Source organism: Pristis pectinata, chromosome 23 (genome assembly GCF_009764475.1).
Source record: "Pristis pectinata isolate sPriPec2 chromosome 23, sPriPec2.1.pri, whole genome shotgun sequence".
Lineage (NCBI taxonomy): Eukaryota > Metazoa > Chordata > Chondrichthyes > Rhinopristiformes > Pristidae > Pristis > Pristis pectinata.
The window spans coordinates 12,169,688-12,183,958 of record NC_067427.1 but is presented as its reverse complement, the minus strand read 5'-3'; the positions used below and the strand labels follow the sequence as shown (position 1 = coordinate 12,183,958).

General features: G+C 37.1%; 1 protein-coding gene across 11 annotated transcripts in view; it reads left to right on the top strand.

Moving 5' to 3' along the window:
- LOC127581968 (formin-binding protein 1) overlaps positions 1-14,271 on the top strand; it is a 165,156-nt gene that overhangs the window by 100,011 nt on the left and 50,874 nt on the right. For 5 of the 11 annotated variants that reach the window (XM_052036777.1, XM_052036780.1, XM_052036778.1 and 2 more), the window contains exons 9-10: positions 2,512-2,706; positions 7,117-7,299. In XM_052036777.1, coding sequence (XP_051892737.1) covers positions 2,512-2,706; positions 7,117-7,299 — 378 coding nt within the window. Of the gene's footprint in view, positions 1-2,511; positions 2,707-7,116; positions 7,300-12,413; positions 12,498-14,271 lie in introns of all 11 variants that reach the window. The other 6 variants (XM_052036776.1, XM_052036775.1, XM_052036782.1 and 3 more) reach the window with 3 other exon arrangements.

Here is a 14,271-nt window from a genome sequence, read left to right as displayed (position 1 = left end):
TGTTTTTCATGGTAGCAAGTTAACAGCCCTGTTCAAGAAGAAACAAAATAGGAAACTATGATTTGGTGAATTTGATACCAGTATGGAAAATTTTGTAGTTTATTAATAAAGTTGTTTTAAAATCACTTGGAAAATCAAAATACATTTAGCAGGTGCCAATATGGTTTTGTGAGGGAAAAAATTATATTTGGCAAGTGGGAACCAGTGGATGGAATGTATGCAGAAAGATTTTCAGAAGACATTGATATTGCACGAGAGTAGTCAATGTTATATCTCAGCTTGAATTGAATATACAAAATGGAGAGGACAAATAAATGTGTTGGTTTTAAGATGGCAAGATTAAATTAGTAGAGTGCTTCTACCTTAGATTTTCACAATCCATGTCAATCACTCGGATGAGAGGACCAAGTATGAAACAGAGCCAGGTGGGATAATAACTTGTGGATAGAATGGAGGATATAGACTAGTTAAGATGGCAGATAGAGTATGATGTTGTACGGTATGCTAATGTTTACTTTGGTGGGAAGGATAGAAAGCAGAATATTTTTTGAAAGGTGAAGCCAAGTAGGTATTTAACTTCAGAGAGATTTTTCTGTTATATACAAATCTCAGAATATTAATTTGCAAGTACATCAGGCAATTGGGAAAGCAATACAAACAGAATGTCAGCTTTCTCTGATTTTGCTTCAGATTTCCAGCATCTGCAGGTTTTGCTTTCATTTGGGAAGACAAATAATATGTCAACTTTCATTATAAGAGGAGTTAAGAAAATAGTAATGAAGTCTTGCTGCAATTATACAGGCTTTGGTGCAAGGTTTGGTATTAACCTCCTTGGAGAACTGTGTACAAGTTTGGTGTTCTTGTGCAAGGAAAGATGTACACTTTTGGAGGCAGTGCAACAAAGATTCATGGATTGATTCTTTGTAGGAGAGAATTATCCAAAGTAAAAAATGAATAAAATGAGCTTATTTCTCTGGAGTTTAGAAGAGCGAGAGTTGAATTATGGAAATATTTTGCCAGGATTTGAGGGACTGAGTTATAGGGAGAGGTTGGATAGGCTAGGACTTTATTTCTTGAAGTGTAGGAGACTGAGAGGTGATCTTATAGAGGGGTAGAAAATTATGAGGGCCATAGATAAGGTGAATGCACTCAGTCTTTTTCCCAGAGTTAGGGAATCAAAAACTAGAGGGCATAGGTTTGGTTGAGAAGGGAAAGATTTAAGAGGAACTTGAGGGACAATTTTTTTTTACACAAAGCGTGGCATCTATTTGGAATCAGCACCCAGAGGAAGTGGTTGAGGCAGGTACGATAACAACTTTTAAAAGACAGTTGGACAGGTACATGGATTGGAAAGGTTTAGAAGGTTATAGGCAAACACTGGCAAATGGGACTAGCTTGGATGGGGCATCCTGGTTGGCATGGACCAGTTGGGCTGAAGGACCTTTATCCATGCTGTATAACTCTATGACTAAATATGCAATTCTTTAAAATCTTGACATGGTAGATGCCAAGAGGCTCCTTGCCTTGGGTATCAGGGTAAGAGGAATTCTGAGGAAAAGAGCCTTTTGGTCTTTCTTCACTCAGATGGTTGTAAACCTTAGCAGCTTTCAACTCTATTTGCAAGATCAAAATCAATAGAAATTCAGCAATGAATTAATGACTGAACTAAATGATTGCCTAAGTTTGAATATGACAGCAGGTTCAAGAATCCCTATGGTCCATTCCTTGTATTTTCAACTTCATTTTCTCATACCATCCCATTTTCTTTGATTCACTCGACCATGTTTCCCCTTTCTAGCTAAGGGGCAATGAAGATGATTGTGATGCCCCACTGCCATCTAGCTACCTCCTGGAGACTTGTCTCCTATGTGTCTAGAATCAGAAAATGATTGTTGTTGATCCATTGTTGGATCTATTTTTGGAGGGTTGCATCATTGCTATATTTGGATTTTCTGTGAATTCCTTGTACTGCCGCAGGTGTTTTCCCCCTTCAATTTGTCCATGAGTTCATCTAAATAACTATGTCATGGCTTCTGGCTCATCATCCATAGGACAAGGCTGAGCTGTCTCCAGATGTTGTTTTGTTATCTGTTCCAAGGGTGCAGTTATACACATGGGTTTTCTTCTAAGATCTTTTTCTTTATTTTCACATTAATGCCTCAAAACACAGATGGTAAAATAAATGTGGGGTGTTATTAAATTCTCAATGGAAAAGACACTATTTGCTATTATAAAAATTTTGCAAAACATTATCATGGATTTCATTTTAAAATGATGATAAAATAGTGTGTTTTGCCTGCAAATATTGTGCTGTGTTTTGGTATTGTGGGGTTGTGCAGTTTGAGCGAAATAGAATTTAGAGTTCATATCTTTTTCAAGGTAAACTTATATATTCCATGTGACTGTGAAGTTTCCATTGAAGATTGGTAAATATTTTGCTTTTGTTGTGAAATACAATGCAACAGAAAACCCTTGAGAACTGATAAAATGCTGAATATTTCTTAATTTTAGGACACTCAGTTAGTGATCGAGGCTTTCAAATCTGGATTTGAACAGCCTGGAGATGTTGAATTTGAGGATTTCAGCCAGACCATGAAACGAACAGTTTCAGAAAGTAGTCTCTCCAGTAGCAGACCTGATGGCAAACAGGACTCCAAGAGTGGCAAATCCAAGGGCAAACTCTGGCCTTTCATCAAGAAAAATAAGGTAAAAGCATTCAGTATCTATGTATATAAACCTTACAATTAATATCTCCCATTTAATATCTATCATTATTTTGAGTAATTGATGTAATATTCTGTGACTTTGTCGTAATGGGGTTGGTGGCTTTACTTTGATGAATGGCCTTTGATTTTACTTTAATTTTACTTTAATTTTAAGAATGTGGTTCTGTTTATTTGTTTTTGCTGTGGTTTGTTATTATTGATTTTTGTTAAAAAGGGCATGTATTTGCTTTCCATGCTCTCGACTAACAAACTAACCATATTTTTCTACATCATGTGCAGCAGCATGGTTTATTACTCTTTTAGTAAACACCCATGACATAACTATAACTTTTTTAAACATTGGTCTATTTTGTGATTTATTTTCCATTGCATTTCATAGTAGGTATGCCAGCTTAAAATTGTACTGGCCTTTAATTGATATACAAATTCATGATCAGAATACTACTGTGCGTGAAAAAAATCATTTACAGAATGAGTGCATCTGAGGGAAACAAATACCTCTCAAGCAGTAAAGGAAGTCATTCTGCAAATGAATTTTATTGAACAATAGGATCTCAAAATATACAAACATGAAATAAATGAATATAACTTAATCTTAAACTGGGCAAAAATATTAGATAATTTTACATACTTAAAAAACGCAACACGCAGATTTTCTGTGTGATTATGCATAGTCTCCATATGGAAAATGTCAAAATTTGACATAATCCTTGAGCATCTACAGCAGCTCCCTAACCTTCGGAAATCTGACTTTACGCAAATTCTCCCATAAATTTTTTAAAGGATTTTTCACATTAGGAAAGGTACTTACATAAATGCAAACAACTTTGAGAGTTATGGAATAGGTGTAGCAGCTATTTAATTCAAAAGACAACCAGTCTTTAAAATAAAACTGTTTACATCCCTGCCTACAACTATGTTAAGTGTTACACCTGCCCCTAACCTCCTCCCTCACCACCCTCCATAGATGCTACCCGACCTGCTGAGTTCCTCCAGCATTTTACTGCATTCAGGGCCCTAAACAGTCCTTTCAGGTGAGGCAGTCCTTCAGATGTGAATCCATCAGTTATTTATTGCATCTGGTGCTCCCAGTGCGACCTCCTCTACATCAGTGAGACCCAACGCAGATTGGAGGATCACTTCATCAAGCACCTTCGTTCCATCCACTGTAGCAGCCAGGATCTCCTGGTGGCCAACCATTTTAATCGCACTTCCCATTCCCACACCGACATATCTGTCCATAGCCTCCTCTACTTCCAAGTTGAGGCTAGATGCAGATTGGAACAACATCTCATATTCTGCCTTGGTAGTCTCCAACCTGACGGTACTTTTTAAAAAAATTTTATTTACAGCGTGGTAACAGGCCCTTCCGGCCCAATGAGTCTGCGCCGCCCATTTTAAACCCAAATTAACCTACCCGTACATCTTTGCAATGTGGGAGGAAACCGGAGCACCCGGAGGAAACCCACGCAGACACGGGAGAACGTACAAACTCCTTACAGATAGCGACAGGAATTGAACCCCGATCGCTGGCGCTGTAATAGCGTCGCGCTAACCACTATGCTACCATAATTCCAGTAACTAAATTCCAGTAACCACTGCCCTCTGTCCCCCTCTCTGTTTTCCTTTATCCCACCAGCCCCAACACCCCTTCTCTTTCCCCTTACCTGCCCTCTTGATCTGCCCATCACCCATACATTCCTCCCTCTGGTTCCCCTCCTCACCTCCTTCCCTTTATTCCATGGTCCACTGTCCTCTCCTATCAGACTCCATCTTCTTCAGCCCTTCGTCACTTTCACCTATCACCTCCCAGCTTCTTGCATCATTCCTGCTCTTCCCCTCCCGCACCTGCCCATCTTCCCCCTCTCACCTAGATGCACCTATCACCAGCCAGCTCTTGCTCCACCCTCTCCCCCACCCTTTTATACTGGCTTCTCCCCTCTTTCTTTCCTGATGAAGGGCTTCCACCCGAAACATCAACTGTCCATTTCCATCCATAGATGCTGCCTGACCTGCTGAGTTCCTCCAGCATTTTGTGTGTTTACAAATAACATCCCTGCAGTATTCAAACAGACGCTAATATCTTTAATATCTTTAAGATCTTAGGCTGCTGTTCACAGCTGGAGGCCACTTAAGAGATTTGCGTCAGAAATTGACAAGGCAATCTCTTCTATTGACACTTGTAAAATAATTTATCAAACAATGATACTTTAAGGTTATTGGATGTAGGGCACTTTCTTTCTGTGCCATTGTAGCTATACTGGGGAAGACAATAAATAAATGTTCATGTTAATTAACCCTCATTGAAATTGTTCATTTCTGACGTATGAAAAGTCAGTTTACAGACAGGAAAGAAATTCTTATGTAACCCAGGGACTGTCTGTACAATCTTTATTGTATAAAATAATATATAAATTTCCACATTGGCTTTTGAATATTCTCTTAAATCGTAGCAGCCCTTGGACGTTAAGAATCAAGCAATGCGAAGTAAATCTTTAATCTAATGATAAAGAAGCACAGTGCTTCAGTTTGATCATGGAAATATTGAGTTTCAGCTTCATCCTGTTATTTACTGTATGATCTGCTTTTAGTCATTTGAGCTGTGTACAGTTTATCTGCCTTTTTCACCTAATGACACACACAATAGGAATACAACAAGCCCTTTACCTCCTTTCCACACTTCAGCTCTAAGTAAATGCATCTTTCTGGACTTGTTTACCTCGAATATCAGTTAATTGGTTTTATCAGGAATGTACAGCACAGAAACAGGCCATTCAGCCCAATTTAGGCAAGTAACTACAAACATTGAAATAGGCTTTTTTCTTTGTATGGGAGATGTAATTGAGGCACATAAAATATAGATAATAATAACTGAAGGTAATTAGATACCATATAAAATGTATAGGAAAAGGCAGTTTCACTTAGCAGAGAGAATTTTTCACCCAGAGGGTGATGAGAGTCTGAAAAGATGGTAGAGGTAGAAATCCTGACATTGAAAAGTTTTGGTTAGGCACTTGATGTGCCACAACCTATATAGTTAGTTACCAAAAACAGAGAAATAAGATTGAACCAAGCAGTTCTTTGTCAGCAAGCATGAGCAATGGGCTTAATGGTCTCCTGTGCTGTAACAGTCTATCCTATATGAGAAAGACTTAATGAGCCAGATGATATCACACAATGAATATATAACTGTAAACAAAGAATTAACTGAGTAAACCAAACTCATAGTACAGTGATGTTATTCTGTGGGACTTGGGAGCTTCAAGCACCAGGGGTTAACTCAGATACTGAACTGATGTATGCTACCAATTCGTGTGGCTCGAATTCCAAACTCTACAACTTCAAATTAAGATAATGTGACATACCAGCAAATGAGAGCAGTTTCTTCAATAAGCTTTTCATGATAATCACATTGATGAGATGTTAGGAAGCCAGCAATGAGGGAGAGGTGACAAATGATTCTTTTTAAAAAAAAGGTTACCATTTTATTTTTGCTACCATTGAAAAATGTTCCACTTTTTAGTTCTTCTTGGCTTCTCTGCAGTAACACTAAGCCAGCAGTCACTGAATTTTACATTTTCCACATTATTAAGTCCTTTGCAAAACATTCTCTTCAGTTAGAGGATTGGTTAAGTTCATGTAAGCTTACAGCAACTATTTTCTACCCTGAAGATTCTCAAACTGTTGCTATTTGTGCTTATTTAAAATTAAAGTCTAACCTATATGTGAGGTTCTTTGTAATGTTCCGAGATGGATAACTTGATATGATCCATAATGTCACTTTTTCTTTTATTACCAAGGATCAAGCTATCTGAAATTTTTATTGCTGATCCCAGACCATATTGCGTGAGTGCTTTAAAAACATCCAAGAAGAGTTAAATCCGTTCAAACTTGTTTGTTGCATTCACGTTTTGTAATTTGTTTTAACTGGGTTCAAAAAGAATTTGAATGCTATGACTTTAGGTCCTTATCACCATATAATGAGATAGATTCTAGAATCTATAAACTTTTGAATGCCCAGTGAGACCATGAATTGCTTATTCTTCTGTCTATATATATATTATATATATATATCAAATTTACATTTGAGGCATTGTCTTTTATTGTGTATGAATAAACAACATGCTGGCATATCTACAGAATTATATTTCAATAGTTAAGATGTGCATGAATCAATTTTTGCATGTGCTCTCTGTCAATATTGTTTCTCGTTATTTCTTCCATGGTTTGTCTCGAATGCATTTTTTTATCAGCAGTTGTTTTAAGCTTTTATTTATTTTTGTTTGCAATGCCATGGCGTAATTTTTTTTCATGTGCATTTGTGGTTCTTATTTCTGTTCGCTTTTTCCCTCTTTATTTTTCCCTTTTTACATCCATCTCTTACTCGTAGCTTATGTCCCTTTTGACATCTCCTCATCAGCCCCCTCCTCCTCCTCCTTCCTCTTCCACACCTTCTGCTGTTCCAAATGGCCCTCAGTCTCCCAAGCAGCAAAAAGAGCCCCTCTCTCACCGCCTGAACGAATTTATGACCTCCAAACCTAAAATCCACTGTTTCAGGAGCCTAAAGCGGGGGGTAAGTTTTCTTTCATCTTTTTGTAGTTCATTGTTGTACTTTGCACTCCTTTCTTAAAGTATGTGTCTGTGAGAGATTGTCTGTGTGTGTTACTGGCTGAAATTGTAGAGCACTTTGCAGCTAGCAAATTGCCTTTTATTCTTCTTTAACACTGTAGAAATGCAACTTAAATTTTGAAATACTATTCGGAAGAGTTTCTAAAATCTTTTATTAGTTACAAATCCGAGGAGATGAAGTTATTTTTTTACACAGGGAATTACAATGAACTGGAATGAGACACGGTCTCAAAGTTTGGAAGTAGTTTCAGTAGGAACTTTAAAAGTGGAATTAAGTGATTATTTGAATAGCAGGAAAGTCTAGAATTGTGACAAAAGATCAGGGACTAATTGACAGGTATTTCAATAACTCAGGTAATGTGTCAAATGGCTTTAATATTTATGCATTTAATTGGTATAGTATTGGGGTAAAACTAAAAATTATCATCAACCTTTAAAGAAAAGTTCTACAGTAGCAAATATTATTGTAGTTGACTTGATCTGGTCATTACTTCACAGTTCTCTGAGTTGTGCTTATCCCCAAGTGAAGTTATTAAGGCCTGCTTTAGTTGTCCTTAATGTCATGGGCTGGGAAGGTTTTCAAAAAAAAACAGGATTCCCACTCACACTTGGTTTTAAATTTTCTTTGTTGGAATATCCCCCCATTTACTAAGGACACTGTTTTGATCTTGAATGTACCTTGTGGTCAAATAGTCCCCAAATATTTGCAGCTTTAATTTGAATGATAACATGGGAACCTTGAGTAAGCTAACAGAGGGTCTGTGTCTCTTCCAGAATGATTCCATATTTTCAAGACTATATGAATAATTATTACAGAGCCCCATAAAATTGTTATTGGAAATAAATTGATTATGTCTTCATAATTGCCATACAAAACCAAAATATAAATTACTTAAAAGGGAATTGTGACATCTAGATCACGTGTATTTCTTGGAGATTTAAGTCCTCTCTGCTCTTTCCAGAAAGATTACCTCCAATAACAAAAGGTAGCATGACATACAACATTTTTTTAAACATCATCTTTAAAATATTTGTATTCACTTGCACTGGCCTAGAAATGCTTTTTTGTGCTTTATCCGTAATTAGCACTTTTAGAGAAGTAAATGCTTATTAATTTTTGTGTGTCCTGCCAGATCCATAAACTACACTATGTTACACTTGAAAGGCATCTTCCAGCAGAAGGGTTAAAATGGAATCCTAATAAGGGAAGATAAAAGGGAATGGTGTATTGAAAACTTAGGTTGCATTTCATATTTCTACAAAGGAAGTTTAGGACAAAAAAATGCAAATTTTCAAAGAAAATAAAACAACTAAAGGTAATAGATCTTCCCAAGCAACCAACTAACATTGTCAATGATATCAGTATATTTACAAATACAGTCTGCTGTAAATTTATTTATTTACTGAAAGCAATCATATAAAAATTTGAACATGGCTTCAGTAATGAAGAATTGGAATGAAAATGGAGATGGAAATATTTGAAAATAAGTCTCAACTATTTTCAATAAATTATCAATTAATGGGCTGTTCATTAAAAATTAAAAGTAAAGACTAGTCCTTTGATATGTGTCCTAAGCTGCCTACTTAATACTAATGTTTCAAATGTATGAACTTTTATGTATCTGTGGAAGTCAATTATGCACAGCGGAAAACTGTATTTTTATTTTTTTTTGTTTTACATTTCTTGTTTGATTTTACACATTCTACATTGCATTAAATAATGGGATTTCATTTTTAAAAATGTGAACATCTTGATTAGAGCATTTCAAAGGTTTGTAATGACTTCAGAATCTAATAAGTAAATTTGCAAAAGGTAAAAAAAATAAATGCAAAACATATTTCCTCAATCAAGGGTCTGCACTACATTTTGAAATAAACCTCTTCAAAATGTTTTTGGTATGTCAGAATATGTTATTAGCCTGTTTCTCACTTGAAAATGGAAGTGGCATAGGTACTTTTATTTAGCTCATTATTGAGGTTAGTTTGGAATTTTATAAATAACCCATGATAAAATGGCCTGCTGCACAGCGCAAAGTAATTAAAAAAAAGCTGAATCCACTTGAATCAATAGGGATTTACATTTATCTAGCAATTTTACAAAGTGAAATGCCTCAAGGACCTGCACAAGGGTATTATCAAACAAGAAAATGACAGCATGCCATATTAGGAAGTATTCAGGCAGATGACCAAGAAACGATCAAAGAGGAGGTTTGATGAGCATCATAAAGGGGGAAAGAGAGTTGGAACGTATAAGAAGTGAATTCAAGGTTAGGGCATTACTGGCTGAAGGCACAACCAGTAATAGTAAAGTTTGGGATGATAAAGAGCTGATATTAGAAGAGCATAGATATTTTGGAGGGCTTGATGAGATTACAGAATTAGGGAACAATGAAACCATGGAGGGATTTGAAAGGGATGACAATTTTAAAATCAAGACTTGTTAACCCAGAATCAACATAAGATGATGGATGAAAGAACTTTGTTCAAGTTAAGGCATGGACGCTAGAATTTTGGATATTCACATTTATAGAAAAAGAAGTGAGGGATGTTGGCCAGGAGTCCATTAGAATAGACATCTGGAGATGACAAAGGCATAAAGATGACTTGAGGCAAGAGCAGAATTGGGATGTTGAAGAGATGGAAGCAGATGGTAATAGTCTTGATGTGGTTGTCTCAGGGGCAAGTATGACAGCTGGTTTGCAAACAATCCTGATTGCCAAGGAGAGAAAAAGATTTTGTGGCTAGGGAATAGAGTTTGTGACAGGAAATGAAGAATGTGTCTTTGATCCTTCCAATGTTGGAAGAAATTTCTGCCCATCTTGCACAGAATTGTCAAATAAGTGATCTGACAATTTAGAAGCAGTGGTCTTGTTTAGATGGGGCTGGATATTGTCAGCCTGCAAGCAAAAACTGATGCTGTGTTTATGGATGATGCCAAAGGGCAGTATTTACTTGAGAAATAAGAGGGGCCAAAGATAGCTCTGTTGGGGGGTGGGGAGGGGTCGGAGTGCAGAAGTAATGGTGTGGATAGTAGAGTCAAGTGTCAGCGCATCTGAATGGACTATGTTGGTGAAATATTGGAATGGATGTTGTAGTCAACCATGTTAAGGGCTTGGGCAGGTTCTGAAGGATCAGTAGATTATTTCTGTAACAATTGCCTGGGATGCTGTTAATGACATTGATAAAAGCTGCATTGGCAATACAGCAGGAATGGAAACCTGATTACAGGGATTCAAGCAATTGTTACACTGCACATTGGCACAAATTTGGGAAGGTACATCACATGCAAGGAGTTTGGAAAAGTAAAGAAAGTTGGAGGTGGAATGGTAGTTTGCAAGGATTTTTTTTGAGGGAAATGTAATAATGTTAGATGTGAAGGAGAGGGAGATGATATCTGAGGACAATAATATCACCATGTTGTGGGGGGAGGGGGGTATGCAGGAATGGAAATTGGCTGGTTAGCAGTTTAATGGGAATACGACCATGTGGACAAGTTTAGAGAGGGTTGAAGAAAGATAAACTGGATACAAATTTGGAAGAGGGCAGTCAGGAAAATTAGAAGTTTCACCTAGTAAGCTTGGGGAAGAGAAAGAAGAGGCAGAGGCAGCTGATGGGATGTTCTCATTCATAATGTCAAAGAAGTTCATCACTCTCCATGCTTGCTTTTAGAATTAAGGGTGGAGGAAAAGAGGAAGATGAGTTTAATTTTACTATATTCTTGATATGATGCATAAAAGTGTTGTTACCAATGGAAATCAAAGGATAAACCATTCAGATTTTTCCAAGGTAAACATGGAAGTAAGAGAGCTGCTAGAGGTAAGGGGGATATGAATGGTGAGTGAATAATGGAGCTGTTCAGATTTGGGCCCATTTTATTCACATCCCAGAATGAACTGTGCCACATTCTGACCATCCTTAGTGTCTTTAACTTATGATTATGTATTGACACACATCAAATTCCCATAGTATTAAAGTATGAAATTTTGTTGTGACATTTTGTTTAATTCCTTTTTGAGGGGAAAAAAAACAAGTGTTTGGTCTGTGGAAGGATTTCTCATTTAAGATATGGTAAGAAGCGAGCTCAAGGAAACCATGTCAGTGACATCACAATTGCAAGGGATAACTGTTCTCTTGGAAAGTGAAGGCATTTAATAGATGTAGTTTGTCAGTTGGACTTGATTCATGTCTGGAATAGCTGCCTGTATTTGTTTATTTATAACCCAACTTGGCTTGCTAAATGTATGGTGTTATCCTCTCAAGGTTTTAGTCTTTTACTGGTTCTATTCAGTCTTTCAGTAATTATTAAAAAATCCTTGCTGAAGCAGTGAAAGATATATTTCTTGACCATGGAGATCAGAGACAATTAGCTGCTCTGCCCTGTTGCCCGAAAATCCTTTGTGGAATTTTTAATCAGAGCTGCAGTAGGACAGATTTATGTGGTGTTTGTCCAAGCTCTGATTGCTTCAGGATGTTGAGGTATAATCTTGGCTATAAAATCAAGCCTGCAGTTCATTTATGCCCCATTGCCACTACTTGCTAGTTTTTTTGTACTTAAGGTTGAAGTGTAATTATGTGGAAGAAATAGTGATACTTGACCTAATATTTCTACAGTTGTGTAAGCTATTGCGTAAACATTTTTGCTGTACCCTGACAACCTAAGTTTTGCTTCAAACCTGCATTCAATCAGTAAGTAGTGTCTCATCAAACTTGGCTAATTCGGAATACTAAAATTGTATTTCTGACCTTGATCATGTTTGAAAGGTTAAGAATGTGGTTCAGTTCCAAGTTTCCCTTTCACATCGGAGAGAAGGCACAAAGTTAAACCTCCGTTTGGCCCTTTCTCTGGTAAACCAATCAAATTTATTTAAACTTAGCCTACAGAACATCTCTGTAATATGAACAAGCCACTTAAAAGCAGAATCCTTGATTGAGGAAATCCTGTATTAAGGCCTACCCTATATTTTATAGCTTTTACCCTTTCAACATTATAGTAGGTAAAAGCTAGTTTTGAATGGCTGTTAACGCAGTTGTATTCTTTTCCACAAACGCACACCCCAGACTCGCTCTTTCTATTTTCACAAAGAACTGATGAAGAGGACATTAGGGAAACCTACTTATGCATATGAGGCGAGGGAATTTGTTGTAAGTCTACGTATGGTGATTTGCCATACACTCACCCCTCAGTTACTAGCCCCACTTACACAAGCAATTAAATCGTACTTTTGACCTCTTCTAAACTACTCTGCATGTATACTTAATTAATAAGCTTAGAAATGCATAGAGACATAACATCCATTGTTATAAAAAGTAAATAGACTAAAATATGTTAAAAGTGCAAGCTAATATGGACTGGATCAGCTGTAGTATAGAATGTGCCAGAAGTTGTATTTATCTCTTAAAAGGAAACTATTGGCCCCAGTTTAACAGTGCACTTCACAAAATGTAAATGCTGCTCTCATTGGATAATTATTTTATATTTATATATTGAAAACATCTTGTGCTAGTTCAGTTTTTTGGAAAAATTCATGATGTTAGTTTTTTTGTGGATAATAGATATTAACAGTAAAGTGAAACAGTTTGTGTAAAACAATGTAAGATTTGGTCAAAAAGGTATTGCCAAAATGTACTTGGTTTGAGGTCATATCTGAGGATTGAACAAGTTTCAGACCATCCATGTGTAGTATTGTGCCATAACTGCAACAGGGAACATCAATATGCAACACATTTCTAATAAGACTAAAGTTTGTGCCCTGTTCAAATCGAGTTCTTTAGTGCAGACATGAAGTCCTTTCCCACATAAAGGAACCCTGGAAAAGTCACCTTACTGTTGTGCAATTCGTAACAGCCAACCCTTAAATTAGGTTCCTAAGGTCTAATTGTATAAATTAGGCACAGGTCTCCATTTTGCTTGGATTAATGTGTGGCAGGTGGAAACCCAAGAAAGTAGAAGAATAATGATTTTCAAAAATTAAGAACTTTCCATTATGTTTGATTATTCCTGAAGATTATCAGCAGCTAGAAGTGTCAGCTGAGCACCCAAGGGTGCAATGAAACAATTTGAAAATTTAATGGCTGATATGAAACATGACCATCTGTAGTTGCTAAGTATTCTTACAATGTACATTCAGCCAGCTAGACTGGCAATGCACCAGTCACACACAACAGCAGTAATCTTAAAGTCAGAAAAGACTGGAAACACTCAGTAGGTCACGCCACATCTGTGGAAAGAGAAACAAAATTAATATTTCAGTTTGAAGATCATTTGTCAGAACTGGGAAAGAAAGAAACCAGTTACTTTTTAGTTGCAGCGAGAGAAGGGGAGGGAGTATATAAAGGGAGTATCTCTAATAAAGTGAGGCTAGGGTTGATGTGGGAATAAGCTGTAAGCAAGGTAATCTGTTAATAGGGGCACTTAGAGGACGAGAAGTGGAGCAAGGGAACACAAAAGTTAAGAAATACAGGCAGTTAGAGTGAGAACAACATAATAAATAAATGGGAAAGCTCAGAAATGTAGAGCTCCAAGATATGCTGTCCAGAGGGAGAAAAACTGAGCCAATATCACAGATGGACTGGCCAGTTCTAATAATGAACAGAAGTGGCAGACAGTAGGAAGCTCAGAGTCACTCCTGTGGACTGAGCACAGGTGTAAGGCAAAGTCGTCACCCAATTTGCATAGCATGAACACAGAATGTAGTATGTTAGATTGGAAGAAGAGCAAGTGAATTGCTGCTTCGCCTTGAAGGCCTGTTTGCATCCCTGGATGGGAGCAAGGGAAGAGATAAAAGGACAGGTTTTGTGCCAGGAGAAGGGAAATACTTGGTGGAGATGGAAGAACAGATCAGGAGTTGCAAAGAGAGCAGCCCCTTTAAAATGCTGAAATGGAAGGGGAGAGGAAAGTGTGTCGGGTGGTGGGATT